This window comes from Erinaceus europaeus, chromosome 5 (assembly GCF_950295315.1).
Source record: "Erinaceus europaeus chromosome 5, mEriEur2.1, whole genome shotgun sequence".
Classification (NCBI taxonomy): domain Eukaryota; kingdom Metazoa; phylum Chordata; class Mammalia; order Eulipotyphla; family Erinaceidae; genus Erinaceus; species Erinaceus europaeus.
The window spans coordinates 46,706,964-46,725,798 of record NC_080166.1 but is presented as its reverse complement, the minus strand read 5'-3'; the positions used below and the strand labels follow the sequence as shown (position 1 = coordinate 46,725,798).

General features: G+C 37.1%; 1 protein-coding gene across 3 annotated transcripts in view; it reads right to left on the bottom strand.

Moving 5' to 3' along the window:
* The window catches only part of ADAMTS6 (ADAM metallopeptidase with thrombospondin type 1 motif 6), a 313,675-nt gene that overhangs the window by 123,301 nt on the left and 171,539 nt on the right, over positions 1-18,835 (bottom strand). For all 3 annotated transcript variants that reach the window (XR_009549950.1, XR_009549949.1, XM_060191274.1), the window contains exon 12: positions 3,463-3,570. Coding sequence is in view for 1 of the 3 variants with exons in the window: in XM_060191274.1 (XP_060047257.1) it covers positions 3,463-3,570 (108 nt within the window). In the remaining 2 variants the exon portion in view is untranslated. The remainder of the gene's footprint in view (positions 1-3,462; positions 3,571-18,835) is intronic.

The following is an 18,835-nucleotide window of genomic DNA, read 5'->3' as shown; positions in this document are numbered from 1 at the left end:
TTTAAAGACATCTTCAATGAAACAAATCCAATTACAAAGAAGACTAAGACAAGCATAAACCTATGGGACTACATCAAATTAAAAAGCTTCTGCACAGCTAAAGAAACTACTACCCAAACCAAGAGACCCCTCACAGAATGGAAGAAGATCTTTACATGCTATACATCAGACAAGAGGCTAATAACCAGAATATATAAAGAGCCTGTGACTCTCAACAACAAGACAACAAATAACCCCATCCAAAAATGGGGGGAGGACATGGACAGAATATTCACCACAGAAGAGATCCAAAAGGCTCAGAAACACATGAAAAAATGCTCCAAGTCTCTGATTGTCAGAGAAATGCAAGTAAAGACAACAATGAGATACCACTTCACTCCTGTGAGAATGTCATACATCAGAAAATGTAACAGCAGCAAATGCTGGAGAGGTTGTGGGGTCAAAGGAACTCTCCTACACTGCTGGTGGGATTGTAAGTTGGTCCAACCTCTGTGGGGAACAGTCTGGAGAACTCTCAGAAGGCTAGAAATGGACCTACCCTATGACCCTGCAATTCCCCTCCTGGGGATATATCCTAAGGAACCCAACACACCCATCCAAAAACATCTGTGTACACATATGTTCTTAGCAGCACAATTTGTCATAGCCAAAACCTGGAAGCAACCCAGGTGTCCAACAACAGATGAGTGGCTGAGCAAGTTGTGGTGTGTATATATATATATATATATATATATATATATATATATATATATATATATATATATATGAATACTACTCAGCTATAAAAAATGGTGACTTCACCGTTTTCAGCCAATCTTGGATGGACCTTGAAAAATTCATGTTGATTGAAATAAGTCAGAAACAGAAGGATGAATATGGAAAATATGGAATGATCTCACTCTCAGGCAGAATTTGAAAAACACGATCAGAAAATAAAACACAAGTAGAACCTGAACTGGAATTGGCGTATTGCACCAAAGTAATAGACTTTGGGTTGGGTGGGTGGAGAGAATACAGGTCCATGAAGGATGACAGAGGACCTAGTGGGGGTTGTATTGTTATATGGAAACCTGGGAAATGTTATGCATGTACAAACTATTGTATTTACTGTTGAATGTAAAACATTAATTCCCCAATAAAGAAATTTTAAAAAATGATGATGATGATGATGATGGAAGGGGAGATGGAGAGGAAGAGAGAGAGAGTAAAGAAAGACACCTGCAGCACTATTTCACCATTCATGAAGCTTCTCCTCTGCAGGTGGAGACTGGTGGCTTGAACCCACATCCTTGTGCATAATGAGTGTCCCACCATCTGGCCCCTCTTCTTCCTTCCTTTCTTTTATTAATTTAATTTTTATTTTGTAGTTCCTGGGCTTCACAAATGTGTGATTCCACTGTATCTGACCAGTTTTTTTTTTTCTCACTTGTTTAGTTGCAGATAATGAGAGGAGAGAGGGAGAGATAACTATAGACACAGAGAAAGGTGGTATCACAGTACTGCTTGATCATTCATAGAACTTTCTCTACTGCCTTGGTGTTCCCATGTGGTGCCAGGCACGCACAGCACCAGGTGAGCTAGCTCCTGGCCAGATGAGTTTCTTTTTCTGTGTCTATCTGCATAGGCTACATGGTGTGGGATGGGGGGGCAACAGCTGCGCCTTTTCTCTCTCCGATGACACACATTATATTGCCTGGCAAACATTTATTGAGTGAATTAATGGACACAACAACACCACTACCCACTATGTTGGGTTTATTTATTTAGTATATTTATTTATTTTAAAAGATTTTATTTACTTATTAATGAGAAAAACAGAAGGAGAGAAAGAACCAGACATCACTCTGGTACATGTGCTGCCGGGGATCAAACTCAGGACCTCACGCTTGCGAGTCCAGTGCTTTATCCACTCGCCACCTCCCGGACCACTATTTAGTATATTTAGATAGAGGCAGAGAAGGCAAAGAGGCAGAGAGTAAAAGACACCACAGTATCAAAGCTTTTTAAAACAAGCCTTTAATACTTTCCTTGTTGGATGGAAACAGAGAAAAATCAAGAGGGGAAGAGAAAGAGTGAGATAAAGAAACACACCTGCACTGCACATGAAGCTTCTCCCTTACAAGTTGGGATCTAGGGCTTGAACCTAGATCTCTGAGCATGGGAGCAAGCATGCCCACTCAGGTGCACCAACACTTGGCTACAGCATTGAAGCTTCCTTCCTTCCTTTTCTTTTCTTTTAATTTTTTGTTATCTTTATTTATTTGATAGAGATGGTCAGAAGTCAGAGGGAAAGGGGAGATAGACACCTGCAGCCCTGCTTCACACACACACAAAATTGCTACTGTCATTGATAGAATTGGTCCCAAAATAAACTAGGATTTAGTTTTGAGAACACAATTTCTAATATATTCTATTTTGTCAATTAAAAAAAGGAATTTTGCTATTGTGTGAAATGCTGTATTTCTATTGGGTTCTTGCAGTCTCAAAAACTCTTTAGTACTTTAACTACAACCCTATCAATTCAGATGTTTTTACCAACATAATTTACCAACATTTCAAAACTTAGGATGGAAAAGTCATCAGTTTTGGCACTAGGTCATGGGTCCTGAATGAAGCCATCTTCAAGGATTAATAAATTGTGACAGCTGTCCAAAGGCTTTCATTTCTTTTTATTTAAACATCAGATTAAAAGCTGAAATTCAGTGTAATCTTTGTTGAAAGTTACCCAGCTAACATGGAGAAAGTTAGAACTGAGAACAGATGACATCATTACTTATTGTACATAGTAGTAAATTCTAAAATTCACATATGTAGCAACTTCTAAGGATTTTCCAAGAACAGTACAAGTTATATGTATTTTTACAATTCTCAACAATCACTTTTTTGATAAATGACTGATAAAACTAATATTATTTAGCTCCAATTTCTATGCACAATAAATTTCTGAGTTACTCTTCTGCTATTAGTCTTCATTTTTATGCTGTAAATTAAAAGCATCCCTAGTTAGGAAGTAGTTATGAAATCTGTTTTGGGTTAAATAGTTCCCCTGGGAATCAGAAAATATATGGATTTATATGACTATAAGAACATTGTTGGTGTGGGGGAGATAGCATAATGGTTATGCAAATAATCACTCTGCCTGAGATCCCCAGGTCCTAGCTTTAATCGCCTGCATCACCACAATCCAGAGCTTAGCAGTGTGGGGGGCAGGGGGTGTTGGAGTTTTCATGCAAATACTATATATATATATATATATATATATATATTCATATTGAAAATACCCTAGAAAATAATTGTTCACTATAATGTCCTAGACAGGACAGTGAATGCATTGAGCCAAAAAATCATTATCCCAAATACATTGTAAGTTATTATGCATAATTTCCTAGTGGTTGAGTATCAACACCAAAACTTTCTAAATTTATTCTACATGTCCAGTAGTTAATAAATTATTGAGCTTACCCCTTTTTCAATATTCCCAGTTTGGCAGAGTGTTCCTTCAGCCGCAGGAATGCTGTTGGTGACACAGCGGTTGCTTTTGCTGAGACACCAGAGCTCTCTACACACTTCCTAGGAAAGAAGGCAAAAGCAAGTTGGTCAGAAGTAGAGATAAAAGTCATGGCCACTTCTCTCATATCATCATATCATCATGACTTTTTTTGTAGAAGTTAAGGTAATTTATTTAATTTTTTTTAAGATTTTGTTTATTTGTTAATGAGAAAGACAGGAGGAGAAAGAAAGAACCAGACATCACCCTGGTACATGTGCTGCTGGGGCTTGAACTCAGGACCTCATGTTTGAGAGTTCAATGCTTTATATAATGAGCCATCTCCCAGACCACGGAAGTTAAGATTTATTAAGATCAGGTCTATAACTTCTGTGAACTAATAAATCACTGCTTTTATAGGTAGACAAATAATTCCTTACCATCATAGGAAGGAAAATAATTTTCTATAATTATAACTCATTTTGGGAGGCATCTAGGGGAAACATGGTGTTTTCTACTCATTAGAAAAATCAGGATGGAAAAGTTATCAATACCCATGAAGGGAAATTTTCTATTAGATGGCCCTAAAAATCAGAATCTCTAATTTCCTAGTAACATGAAAGTAGCAGTTTTATTTACTAATACTTAAGAATAATGGGTAGGTGGCAGAAATGGTATGCAGATGCCTATCAGATGGGGTTGGGAAATTGTATCCTATCAACAATTGTCCTCTAAACTTCTATTCCTCCAATAAAATTATTTTTTATATTTTGTTTATTTATTTTGTTGTAGACAGAGAATTAAGAGGAAAGGGGAAGAGAGAGGTGGAGAGAGAAAGAGAGACACAACATTGCTTCACCACTTATAGTTTCCCCCTTGCAGATGGAGACCAGGGGTTAAACTCTAGTCTTTGCAAATGGTAATATGTTGTCAACCAAGTGTCAGCACCTGCTCCTGTAAAGTGCTTTTTAGAAAGAATATTTGTCAAGCAACTACTACTTGCCAGATATTACGTTACTGTTTTAAAAAGTATTCACCACAGAAGAAATCTGAAAGGCCAAGAAACATATGAAAAAATGCTCCGAGTCACTGATTGTCAGAGAAATATAAATAAAAAACAGTACTGAGATACCACTTCACTCCTGTAGGAATGTCATACATCAGAAAAAGTAGCAGTAACAAATGCTGGAGAGGTTGTGGGGGACAAAGGAACCCCCTTGCACTGCTAGTGGGAATGTAAATTGGTTCAACTTCTGTGGAGAACAGTCTGAAGAACTCTCAGAGGCTAGGAATGGACCTACCCTATGATCCTGCAATTCCTCTCCTGGGGATATATCCTAAGGAACCCAACACACCCATCCAAAAAGATTTGAGTATACCTATGTTCATAGCAGCACAATTTGTAATAGCCAAAATCTAAACGCAACCCAGGTATCCAGTAACAGATGACTGACTGAGCAAATTGTGTTATATATACACAATGGAATACTACTCAGCTATTAAAAACAGTGACTTCACCGTTTTCAGCCCATCTTGGATGGAGCTTGAAGAAATCATGTTAAGTGCAATAAGTCAGAAACAGAAGGATGACTATGGAATGATCTCACTCACAGGCAGAAGTTGACAAGCAAGATCAGAAGAGAAAACACTAAGCAGAACATGGACTGGAGTTGGTGTATTTCACCAAAGTAAAAGACTCTAAGTGTGTGGACTGGAGAGTTCAGGAACATGATGAAACATGTTAGCAAGAGGACCTAGTGGGGTTTATATTATTATATGGAAAACTGAGAAATGCTATGCATGTACAAACTATTGTATTTACTGTCAACTGTATAATATCGATCCCCCAATAAAGACAATTTTTTAAAAAGTAATTCTACAAGGCTGGGGAAAGAGCATATTGGTTATGCAAAAGACTTTCATGCCTGAGGCTCAAAGGTCCTAATTTCAATACCCAGCATCACCATAAGCCAGAGCTGAGCAGTCCTCTGGTCTTTCTCTATGTATTTTCTCTCCCTCATTAAAATAAAAAATGTTTAATTTTTAAAATTTTTTATCTTTATTTATTGGATAGAGACAGTCAGAAATTAAGAGGAAGGGGCGTATAGGAAGGGAGACCCAGAGACACCTGCAGCACTACTTCACCACTCACGAAACTTTCTCCCTACAGGTGGGGACTAGAACCTGGGTTCTTGCGCACTGTAACATGTGTGCTCAACCAAGTCTGTCACGACCTGACCCCAAAATAAATTTTTCAAAAAGTAATACTACCATTTAGGATTTACAGAAATCAGGCATACGCAGATTTTTCCATGTAGGAAAAAGAAAATACTGGTCCTTCTAACTGCGGTGGTTATATGTAGGGTGGGTCACAGAATGCTGTTGGTGGGAATGGTATGGAATTATACCACTATTACCTAATAATCCTGCAGTCACTATTAAATCATTAATGTAAAATAAATGCAAAAAGCAAACAGACAAAAAAACACTGGTCCTCCCTATCTGGTCATCCTGGCCTCACAACCACTAGGACTATGCTTTTTGTTTTAATTTTTTTTTTCTTATTTAATAAACTTTATTTATTTTACTTTTAAGTGTTACGGTAGATTATAAAACTCCTAAATCAGAGCATATCTGTGGCAGTCTTTACAAAATGTTCCCACTTTACAAAACTGAAAGTTGACATTAGAATGCTGTTCTATCCACTCCCCAATAAAGTCCCCAAACCTAGATATAGTCCAGGTCCCTTGAGATAGAGCATAGGTTCACATGTGCCCATAAACTAGGGAAAACATATATACCTGAAAGCAGAAGTACACAAGAGCATGCAGGGAATACCCCCAACACTTCATCTGCACTATTACAGTCTTTAGGTCCATGATTGTTCAACAATTTGTTTGGCTTTGTATGTTAACTCTCTTTTCATCCACCAGGTTCCGGATGCTGACCAGACTTCCCTGGACAGACGACCCCATCAATGTGTACTGGAGCGCCACTTCCTCATAGCCCCACCCTACTAGGGGAAGAGAGAGACAGACTGGAAGTATGGATCGACCAGTCAACGCCCATGTTCAGCAGGGAAGCAATTACAGAAGCCAGACCTTCAACCCTCTGCAACCCATAATGACCCTGGATCCATACTCCCAGAGAGATAGAGAATGGGAAGGCTATCAGGGGAGGGGTGGGATGTGGAGATCGGGTTATGGGAATTGTGCGGAATTGTACCCCTCTTATTCTATGGTTTTGTTAATGTCTCCTTTCTTCAATAAAGGAAAAAAAATGCTGTTCTAATTTGGGGGAAGATACTATCCTTGCCAACAAAAATGCAAAAGTTTGTAAAACACACATTCCCCAAAACTTGGTTATCAACATGTATTGATATGTGTTTATGTGTTCACCAATGCCTTGATAACCAAGTGCTTTTTTATTCCCACTATTGTCTAAATGAAATTTCTTTCAGATATGTCATTGAGTAGCCAGTTTAACAAGAAATTCTCGTCCAGATTCGTCTAGAAACAGAGTGCTTGAAGGTCGGGTGGTAGCGCAGCGGGTTAAGGGAACGTGGTGCAAAGCGCAAGGACCAACGTAAGGATCCCGGTGCGAGCCCCCCAGCTCCCCACCTGCAGGGAAGTCATGTCACAAGAGGTGAAGCAATTCTACAGGTGTCTTTCTCTCCCCCCTCTGTCTTCCCCTCATCTCACGATTTCTCTCTGTCCTATCCAACAACAAACGACAACAATAATAACCACAACAAGGCTACAACAACAAGGGCAACGAAAGGGGAAAAAAGTGACTTCCAGGAGCAGTGGATTCATGGTGCGGGCACTGTACCCCAGCAGTAACCCAGGGAGGGAAGAAAAAAAGAAAAGAAAAGAAAAGAAAAGAAAAGAAAAGAAAAGAAAAGAAAAGAAAAGAAAAGAAAAGAAAAGAAAAGAAACAGAGTGCTAGGATAACATCTCATCTTAGCATTTGAAAGTATTAAATTCAGCACTATCTGAACTCTGTGGAGGCTGGTGAGCAATCATTTGCCAGTCTACTGGGGTTTAAAGTCTTTCATGCTGCTTTCTAGAGTCTGTGTGTCTGGTTTAGTGTAGCTTCACCACTGTATAGGTGGTGTCCTTTTTATTTACCTACTTAGAACTGATGTCCAGGGAACTTGTCTGTTTTGAAAAATAACTAGCTATTATCTATTTCATACACTTACCCATTCTTTCTTCTGGGACATCTATTCAGCTCACACTGCAACTTAATCTAACCACAATGTCTCTGAACCTTTCTTCCTATTTTTCACAGCTTTTTCTCTTGGGGTGCTGACCTTTTTGCTTACTGACTTCATTCTGGTTTCTTCATCATGTTATTTTCAAGCTCATTTTCAGTGATACTGTTTTTCCTTTGAGCATCCTGTATCTCCTGAGTTATAGAAACGCAACTTCATGCTTCTGTTTCTATCATATCTGTCAAGATTCCACTGAACAAGTTTTTAATGTTGATTTATTTGCCGGCATCATGCAAGCAGTCTGTATAAAATCTTACCCTGTTCTTATGTGAGGCACTACTAACCCAGGGTTTTAGTTTCTCATGGGATCTATTTTTCCTTATCCAGAATAAAGAGCAGAAAAGTTTATTTGTCACTACTTTTTAACTTCTTCTTCACAATAGAGATGATCTCTCTAATGTTTTGTTTTTATGAAAGTGTTTCAGTTCCGGTTCTTTAGTTCATATCTCTTATCTCAACATGAACTCATCAACTTACAACATGAACTCATCCACTCATCAACTTACAACCTAAAATTGTTCGTCATTTCTGACACGTTCCTATCCACTGCCTTATTTATTCATTTTTTGGTTCTGACATATACCTTATGCTGAAAGATACTTATTGCATTCAGTGGAAAAGCCCTGTCATGTGTTACCCAAAATTTTCCCGTAGCATTAAACCCTACGGTTTCAGATGTTCCTTTCTTACAAAAGAGACGGTCTCCAGCATGATGATCATTACTACAACAAGAACACCACTAATAATAATTAAGAGATTAAGATTCAGGGTAGATTGCTCCATCGGGAATTGGGCAGTGGTGCCCCGGGTTAAACGCATGTGGTGCCAAGCACAAGGACAAGAGTCAGGATCCTGGTTTGAGCCCCCGGCTCCCCACCTGCAGGGGAGTTGCTTCATAGGCTGTGCATCGGTCTGCAGGTGTCTGTCTTTCTCTCCCCCTCTGTCTTTCCCTCCTCTCTCCATTTCTCTCTGTCCTGTCTCACAACGACAACATCAATAACAACAACAAATAATAACTACAACAACAATAAAAATACAATAAGGGCAACAAAAGGGAAAATTAAAAATAAAGATTTCTCTATCAATAAACTTTAACAAATAGCACAAAAGGATGGATCATCACAAATTCTTCATCTGTCCTCTTGATCTTAATAAGTATCTTAGTATTCTGAAAATGAAATCACCGATGGACAGGTAATTTTTAAAAAACAGGCCCAAAACATTAATTGGAGAAAGGAAAGTGTTTTCCCCAAATGGTACTAAGAAAACTGGTTTGAAATGTGCCAAAAAGGAAACAGGACTACCACATATGACTGTGCACAAAAGTAAAAAAAAAAAAAAAATGCCATACACACACATAGAAAAAATCTTTGAAAACTGGAGCCTTGCTATATATTGCAGCAAAGCAAAAGACTCTGGAGAATAGTGGAGGGAGAGATGGAAATGGATAGAGAAGATGCTGAAGACCCTTTACATGTAGTAGATTGATTAGGTTGGTGGTGGAAGTGGTATATAGACACCTATCACAGAGTGATAAGAGATGGTACCCATGTGTCAATAACTATCTGTCAAACGTTATTGTACAAATACAATTATTTGGAAAGAGAAAGGGAAGGTGGGAGGGAGGGAAGGAGGGGAGAGAGAGAGAGAGGGAGGGAGGGAGAGGGAGAGAGGGAGAGGGGGAGGGGGAGAGGGAGCGAGACAGAGACAGAGACAGAGAGAGAGAGAGAATATGAAGTCATTAAGGTATTTGCTATGTTCAGTAAAGAAAAGCCTTTCTATAGGACTTTTTTTTTCCCCAAGAAGGGGCCAGACAGTGATGCACATGTTATCATGTGCAAAGACCTTGGGGAATCAAACCCCATTCCCCACCTGCAGGGGGGAAACTTTACAAGTGGTGAAGCAGGGCTCCCGATTTCTCTTTGTATTTCCCTATCTCCCCCCTTTATTCTCAATGTCTCTCTGTCCTATCATATAATAAAAATGTCACAGATTTCTAATATATTTGATTTTTCAAAATGACTAATGACAAAATTTCTAATATATTTGATTTTTCAAAATGAAGTGGCAGCCAGACTAAGAAATATGAATTACAATTAAAACATGTTTAGATAATTAAGTCTAAAAGAAAATATGTAGTGTATGAAAATTACACTGTTCAGAACTGGAGTTCCTATGATGAGAATGATTATTTCACCAAGACCTTTTTTTTAATACAGTGCAAAAAAAAAAAGAGCCAGTTTTTTTTGTTTTTTTTTACAGTCTTGTTTTCAGTTTTCAGAATCATTTTATGGGGGGCGGGATTGTGGTTTACTGTGCACTTGTACTAATTCTCAGGTCCCTGGGATAGGTGTATGTAAAATATTCCCACCCCTAGCCTAGGTCCTTCCCTCCCACTATGTATCAGGACTCCAAGGCCCACCCCAATCACAACCTCCTCCTTTCCCTTTCTCCCCCAGAGTCCTCTGTTTTGGTGCAACACACCAAACCCAGTCAAAGTTTTTCTGTTTTTCATGTCAATTAAATGATCTTTTTTTTTTTTTTTAATGTTTCCATGATTTTCAAGTAACTATAGATGTTACATAATACTAAAGAAGAAAAGTCTGGATTTACTTGGGAAAATTTAAACAAGTAAATTTTGCAACTGAGAAAAATACAAGATAGAAATGTGAAATTGTTTAACAATTATTGCATTACTAAGAAAGTGTGTATGAAGAAGAATGGCAACTTTATTGGTATATAGCTTTTATTAATCTTTTTACTATAAAGATCACAAAAGCGATGATACATAAAAATTTTCTGCTTCAGGAAACTCTAAACCTTGTACCATCTTGAATCCTTGCTTCTGGATATAAGACATTGTCTTTGTCCTAACTACCCTATCAGTAACATCTTTCACCAGCTGTTTGCAATAAAGAATCTGACAGTCAAGGAGGAGAGCAGAGTCCTCAGAAGGTCAAAAAGGAGCACCAGTGATTAGAAAGGTTACTGATCATTGTATCATACAAAAGAAAATTGAAAAGTAGCATATGGTGACCCTTTGGCCTCATTCCAGGTGCTTAGTAACCATCTAAAAAAAGAGCATAACGTCCCTTTATTTCACCAGTCAATAGGTTAATCCTAGTGTGTAGATAATTTAAGAACAAAAGATCCCACAAAACAAAATAATAGTATGTATTTGGTTGCACATGCATACTAAAAATAATCTAGAAATTCAAACTAAGCAGCTATCCATTTGAAGAGGGATTAAGATGATTTGTTTGCTTTTTAATATATATTTCCAAGAAATAAAGAGAGTAAACAAACAAACAAACAAAAACCCACTGGTCTTTAAGAATAATTAAAAACCTATGACTTTGGCTTGCAATTTAAGGAAAAATTAAAATCAAATCAATTTCCTGTCAATTATGTACACAATAAATATTTGTTTTCACTGCAAGAGAATATTGAGGCACTAGATATTTTCATTCCTTTCATTTCCTAAGATTATTTGAAACAATACAGCAGAATATTTTCCCCACCTTAAAATCTTTAAGGAAAGTGGTTCCTTAATCTTCCTCAGTGCAATGATCCAATATTTAATAACTTAAAATTTGTCCTACTACCTAATCTACAACCTACCAGCAGTAAAAATTAAGACCACTATTTTTTTTATGCTCTTGGTAGGGAAAGAGAACAATTTGTTATAAGCAATCAAACTGCAATAAATTTCCAATCTGAAGATGGTTGTAAAGCCAAGATTTAGCTTTTTTTTTTTTATAGACCACTCAAACTCAATTTCTTTAAACTTTCCTTATATGTACTTCTAAGTATTTCACTATTAATCTCTCCCAAGTTATCTGAATCACTCTTCTTTTTTTTCACATTGGGTACTTGGCCAACAATACCCTAAAGAAGTCTAATAAAGTCTTTTCATTAGGATGATTTACAAAAAGAAAAAAACAATTACTTGAATCTTGGCTAACTGCTAGTCATTTAAGAACAAACAAAAGGCATTAGCTATCAAAATATTAAAAACTAGAGTTTGAAAAGCAAAAGATTTCAATCACTATTAAGTACTTGGGGAAGATATCCTTACTAGAGAATGCAAATATTTTATCACTAGCACGTTCCACTGACAGCAAAGATATATATATCAGTACTTCAAGCAGTTGTAGTTACTAATTAGTACACTAATTAGTATACTATAAAAATAATCTATTGTCTTTATTTTAGATTCATATTTACCAAACGAGTTTTGACAATAAATTAGGCTACCAATTAAATAAGAAAACATGCAGATCTTAGTAGAGTTGACTTAATATAAAATGTGTGGCTATATTTCTTACAATAAATTAATAAATCCAACTTTATACATAAATAATTCCCTTTGGTTTTTCCATTTCTAATATCAGATTCTTAAAAAAAAAAATCTCTCAGTGCTGAAAATGTGAGACAAATACGTTATACTTAACCATCCTATTGTATCATTAATCAGCTATATAAAATATGCAGAAAACATTTATTTCTCTCTTTGGGGGCTTTTTTTCTTTATTCTTGTAGAAAACACTAAAGTTGTGATGATCTAGGCTGGTGAGATAGCTCACCAGGTAGGGTACCTGCATTGCCATGTGTGTTACCCAGGCGAGAACCCTGACACCACGTAGGAGGAAGTTTTAATATTATGAAATATCTTCCCTCTTTCAGTTTCTTTCTCTTTGGCTTTCTGTCTAGATGAAGAGGGTGGTTCAGAGGAATAAAACTGTGCACCAATGAGGTCTCATTCCACTAAATAAATAAATAGATAGATAGATAAAAAGTTTGATTTACTGTGAATAAAATAAAGCCTCTTCCAAAAATATATTTCTACTGAAAAGATTAAAAATCAATGAGAAGTTTTGAAGTTTCCTAAATTATGCTATAGTTTTCTTTTTGTATGCTCTGTTTCCACCATAACACACTGAGATTCTGCTATGATGAAGTCAAAGTTACTACGTCCAAACACTTCTGTCCTTAAGCACTTCCATTCATTTCATCTCATAGTTATAGTGCAGTATCCTCTACAAAAAAAAAACAAAAAAAACACATTTACGTTTACCAAGAGAAGGAAGAACATTAGTAGAAGGAAGAGCATTAGTACATTTACCAAGAAAAGGGAGAACAGTGGCAGAACTGCTTTATACACTGTATAGTATATTGGAGGCAGAGAGATAAGAGGATCAAGGAGGGCACAGAATGCTTTACAAAGGTCTTCAAATTTCCAATGTAATTTTCCCAAATTATACTTATTTGTTTTGGAAAAGCAATGCATCTTGGGAAGTGTATGCTTTCCTCCCAAAAGACCTCTTGGTTTAATTTACTTAAAACTCTTAATAGTTTCCCATTTTTCATAATATGAAGGCCTAGAATTCCTAGCATGACATGTAAGGTATAAGTTTAGCTCCCACTTTCTTCTCCCATTTACCTGGTTCTTGTTTGGAAAGCTTCAGCCACACTGACCTTTGCTCAGATATTCAGATACACAGAGCTTATTCTCACTATTTCTTCATTTATTCAACCAGTACTTTCTCAGCTCCTATTATGAAGCAGGCTTTGTGCTACTCACTGTATAGATAGCCAGGAACAATTTAGGTAGATTTCCTGCTCTTATGAAATTTGTATTTAATTTTGTTTTGTTTTGTTAATATTTTTTCTTTTTTGAAAAAGATGAAATAATACAGAACTTTGGTGGTGAATGTGGTGTGGAACTATACATTCCAATCTTGCAATCTTGTAAAATACTATTAATAAAAATAATAAAAAAAGAAACAGAGCATCACTCTAGCATATGCTATGCCGAGAACTGAACTCTAGAGAATTCAACTCTTAAGAATTCAATACTTTATCCACTGTGTCACCTCCCAAGCTACAGAAATATTGCAATTATGAGTTCATTCAGAAATACAGGATTCATACAGAAATATTGCAATTATGAGTTCATTCAGAAATATAGAATTCATACAGAAATATTGCAATTATGAGTTCATTCATTCAACAAATATTTGGGTGCATACCATAAGCCAGGCACCATTAAGATAGATCAGTGAGTGAATCAGTGAATCATAAAAAAAAAATAACTATCCTCAAGGAAATTGATCTAGTAAAAAAAGAATGTAATCAACAAGAACAAATAACATGTATATATAGTGTGTTTAAAAATTCACAAATTCAAAGAGAAAATTAAAATAAGAGAAAACTATATGTGCATGTGTGCTTATGTACGCACATGTGTAGTGCAATGTAGGCATAACTTTTAGGGAAGGCTTTACCTAGATGATCACATATTTAACAAGTAATCAAATAAGAAAAGTGATTATGGATTGTAATAAGTAAGGTGAAGGAAGTAAACAGCAGAATGTGAGAGGGACTTTCTGTATAGATTGATCAGACAGAAGACCTGCTTGTAGAGAAAATGCATTTTGAACTGAGACTAAAGGATTAGAAAGAATAAAAATATGGTCACTGGAATTCTGTAATATATTCCCCAAAATACAGATGACTTAGATCTGCCTAGAGCACTAGCCCAAAACCAGCTATACAGAAACAGTATCATGGATGACACAGATAGTCAGAGAAAAGAGAAACAACTACTGAATGTCTGCCAAGTACCAAGCTAAGGAAACGTATTTTGCATGCTTGTCATGCCATATCCTTGACCAAAATTTACAAACTTGACTGCTGTTCACTGGGGAAATGTATCTGAGTAAAATCTATCGATGTTCAATTTTAGGTCATAGATAATTGTTAATAGTGAGCAGATTTTTATTTTAAATAGTCTGTTAGAAATCAGCTGTTCCACTGGAGGTGATTATGCTAGATGACACAAGGAAGGAGATGACAGACAACTCCCAGCTGGTTCTGCTCCTCTGTGGAACATAGATTAATAAAACAAATTAACTTGCAAAAAAAAAATGTTAACCAACCTGTCTCTTTGGAAAGCTGTGGTGGTTATGAGGGTGAAGCTGGGAGTACACAGAGCTTAGGTGAAGCGGGTGATAATTCACGCACACCATGTATGGGTGTGAAATTTTACCCTGAAATCTTATTATTTTAAAAGCTCCATTAAATCACTAATAAAAAAAATGAAAAGAAAAGTCTGTTCATTGTGAAGCCAAGTATAGCATTGTGTTCTTATTTTTCTAGTTTATGATTTAGAACACATAGTTCATTAAAAAATGTTCAGTTCTGCATTAAAGTAAGCAATAATACTGTACAATGCTAATAGTACAGCATACTAATAGTCTTTTATGTGCTAACTCTTAAGTCTATGTTAACCGTAACAGACTTCCTAGGCAATAAAAATGTCCTACAAGTTAAACTAAGCTAGGACTGTTCAACAAAGCTACAGTTAGCTTTGTCCCAGGCATTAAATTTATCTATAGGTGAGTAATCACCTTGCTCTCTCTTTTAAATCACATTATAGAGGTAGGTTGATATATAAAAGAAATATATTTTAATGTATATAAATTGATGTATTTAGAACTAAACACACATTTAAAAAAATATCACCACACACTATATCATAACCTGTCTCCTCTAAATCTTCCTCACATTTTCTATTTACTATTATTGTTTGCATATTTGTATGAGAATGTTTAACAAAAGACTGGCTCTCAGCAATTTTTAAAAAATTTTTTTTTATATTTAAATTTCCCTTTTTTGTTGCCCTTGTCCTTTTTTTCTTTTTTCATTGTTGTTGTGATTATTATTGTTGTTGATGTCGTCATTGTTAGACAGGACAGAGAGAAATGGAGAGAGGAGGGAAGACAGAGAGAGGGAGAGAAAGATAGACACCTGCAGATCTGCTTCACCACCTGTGAAGCGACTCCCCTGCAGATGGGGAGCCGGGGCTCGAATCGGGATCCTTACTCTGGTCCTTGCACTTGCACCAGGTGCTAAGCGCTTAACCCACTGCACTACCACCCGATTCTCTTAGCAAATTTTTTTATCTTATTTTTTATTTTTTGTCACCAGAGTTATTGCTGAGGTTTAATACTGCACAATCATTCCACTACAACTGGTAGTCATTTTCCCCTTTTCCTTCTTTCCTTCCTTCCTACTTTCCTCCCTTCCTTCCTTCCTTTCTTTCTTTCTCTTCTGATAGAAACAGAAATAGAGATGAGAGAGAGGGAAAGTGGGAGATGGAGAAAAAGTGACACTTTCAGTATTGTTCCACCGCTCATAAAGTTTCTTCTGACAGGTGAGGACTGGGAGTTTAAACATAGAGCCTCACACATGATAAAGTGCCTACTGGGTACACCACCACTCAGTCCCTGTTAGTAAATTTAAAGTATGATAATAAAGTCCTTTCAACTACATTTGATCTCTCTAAGACTTATTCATCTTGCATGGATGAACTTTGAAGTCTTTGCTAGTAACATCCACACCCCTATCCCAAGTGTGGCAGCCATCATTTTATTCTCTGCTTCTCAGAACTTATTTCAGATTATTTCTATGAGTGACATCATGTAGGATTTGCCCTTCCCCATTTGCTTTATTTTACTTAGCATAATGTACTCCAAGTTCATTTGTGTTGCCACAAATACAGGGTTTTCCTTTTTTAAGCTGAATAATATCTCATTGTGTGCATATTCCAAATTTTCTTTATCTTTGTGTTGATACACATTGATATCATATCCACGTCTTAGCTATTATGAAAACATGAATGTACATATATACATTTTTAAATTTCTTTTCTTTTTTTTTTTGCTTTTCTTTTCTTTTTTATTTTATTTACTTATTTTAATGAGAGAAAGAAACAGAGTGAAAGATAAACAGAGAGATACACCAAAGCACTGCTCAGTTCTGCTTTATAGTGGTGCTGGGGATTGTATCTGGGACACGGGGGCCTCAAGCGTGAGTCTTTTATATAACCATTATGCCGTCTCCTCAGCCCCACATATCTCTTCATGATTCTGATTTCAGCTGTTTTAATATGCACTGAGAAGTGGTGTTGTCATTTGGTGTCTCAAACCTTTTAATGCACAGACTGAGTTACATTCCTTAATCTAAGCACTTAAGACTTTGAATGTGTAATCAGACTGAATTTTGACACTGGTTTCAAATTGCTAATACATTTCTGATAATGACTTGTTCTTTGAAATGTTGACTCTCCTAGAAGCTTAGACCAGGAAGAACAGAAGCAACCAGTGGCATTACTTTATAAGACACAGCTATATATAATGTCAAAGGACATAAATTATGGTGATGTCATGTATGATACAGCAAATCCTAACAATGGGATTTTCAAAATTAACCCAATTGCCAAATAATTTGATTATCACAGTAACTATCTACTGCCTTCTTAAACCCTAAGACAGCAGGAACCTCCTGCTTCCTCTATAAATGCCCATATTTCCCTGAGTCCTGGAACCTCTAGAGTGGGGTTCACTTTCCTGCATGCTTCTCTTAATTCATACTAATTGCTACTGCATCTGCTGATCCCAGCCTAATCAATGCAATGCGTACCACCTAGGCATGCTTCACTTCAGACTGTGTCCAGAGACCTCAGGCATGGAATGTCAACCATTCAGCTTCATTACTCAGGTGAGACCTTTCCTTTCTCATAGGATTCTCTAATTCCATTTCAGGCGGTTCACTTCCTAACAAAGGCCCAAAATCTAGATATAAACCAGGTCTTATGAGACAGGGCATATGTACGCATGTATCCATAAATTAGGGCAAAATATATACCTGAAAGCAAGAGTGCACAATAGTCTCATTTCAGACGAAGTGAGTCAATAAATGAAGCAAGCAAGTAGAAAGACCCAAAAAGACACTATAAAGTTCCTAATAGTTTCTTCCTAGACCTATCTTCAATAGATACCCTCCTCAGCTACTTCCTATTACACTTCCCTCACTCACTCCTAAGTTAACCTTATCAAAGTAAGGACTGCAAAACCTGAATAAGGGCAAGAAAATGGCATACTTTAATGATGACTCTTTAGTCACCCCATCAGCTGGGACCCTAGTCGGGTAGTCCTGGGATTCCTATACAGACAAGATGGGCCTAGACCTCAAATAGATCTCTCTCTCTCCATTATCACTGGTCATCCCCATCAGGAGCAACACAATAGACCCCTTTGTGAGCCCCCATAGAACCCTTCCCTCAATATGGATCAACAACAGTAGAGAATGTTCCACCCTCCAAAGGGAGACTGAATAACATACTCTATCTACCACCTGAGGAAGATGGGTCCTGAAATTGGGGCAGCCTTGAACGTTCCTACTCATGACCACAGAATGCGAGCTCAGACCTACAGGCATGTAGAGGTTACATAGGCTCCTATGCTGAATATGGGCCCCAGGTCAAATCGATGGGGTTTATAGTCAACATTATTTATACCCTTTTCCCATATTTGGGAGCTACTTTCTTCACTGATCCAGCTTTCTAGCCCTTTTTCCAGCCATGACATCATCTTCCCAGATAATAACTTTGGTCCACCTGCATATCAGATGTCAGGCTCAGGCAAAAACTAGTATAGTCATGGGCCCTTTGGAATATAACTAAAATAGGCCTACTAACAATCTACAAAATGGAGACCCCCAAATCTTCATCTGCAATATTCCAGCCTTTATATTCATGATTAGTCAACAATTTATTTGGCTTTATATGTTAACTCTTTTTTCAGCCAAAAGGTTCCAGATACCATGATGCCAACCGGACTTCCCTGAGCAGACAACCACACCAATGTGTCCTGGAGCCCTGCTTTCCTAGAGTCCTCCCCCACTAGGGTAAGAGAGAGATAAGCTGGGAGTACGGATTGACCCATGTTCATCGGGGGGGAAGCAATTACAGAAGCCAGACCTTCCACCTTCTGTACTCCATAATGACCCTGGGTCCATACTCCCAGAAGGATAAAGAATAGAAAAGCTATCAGGGGAGGGGATGGGATACAGAGTTCTGGTGGTGGGAACTGTGTGGAGTTGTACCCCTCTTACCCCATGATTTTTGTCAGTGTTTCCTTTTTATAAATAAAATATTTTTTTAAAGTGACCACACTTTTTCATAGTGGATGCAATTTTGAATTTCCATCAATTATATGCAAGGTTTC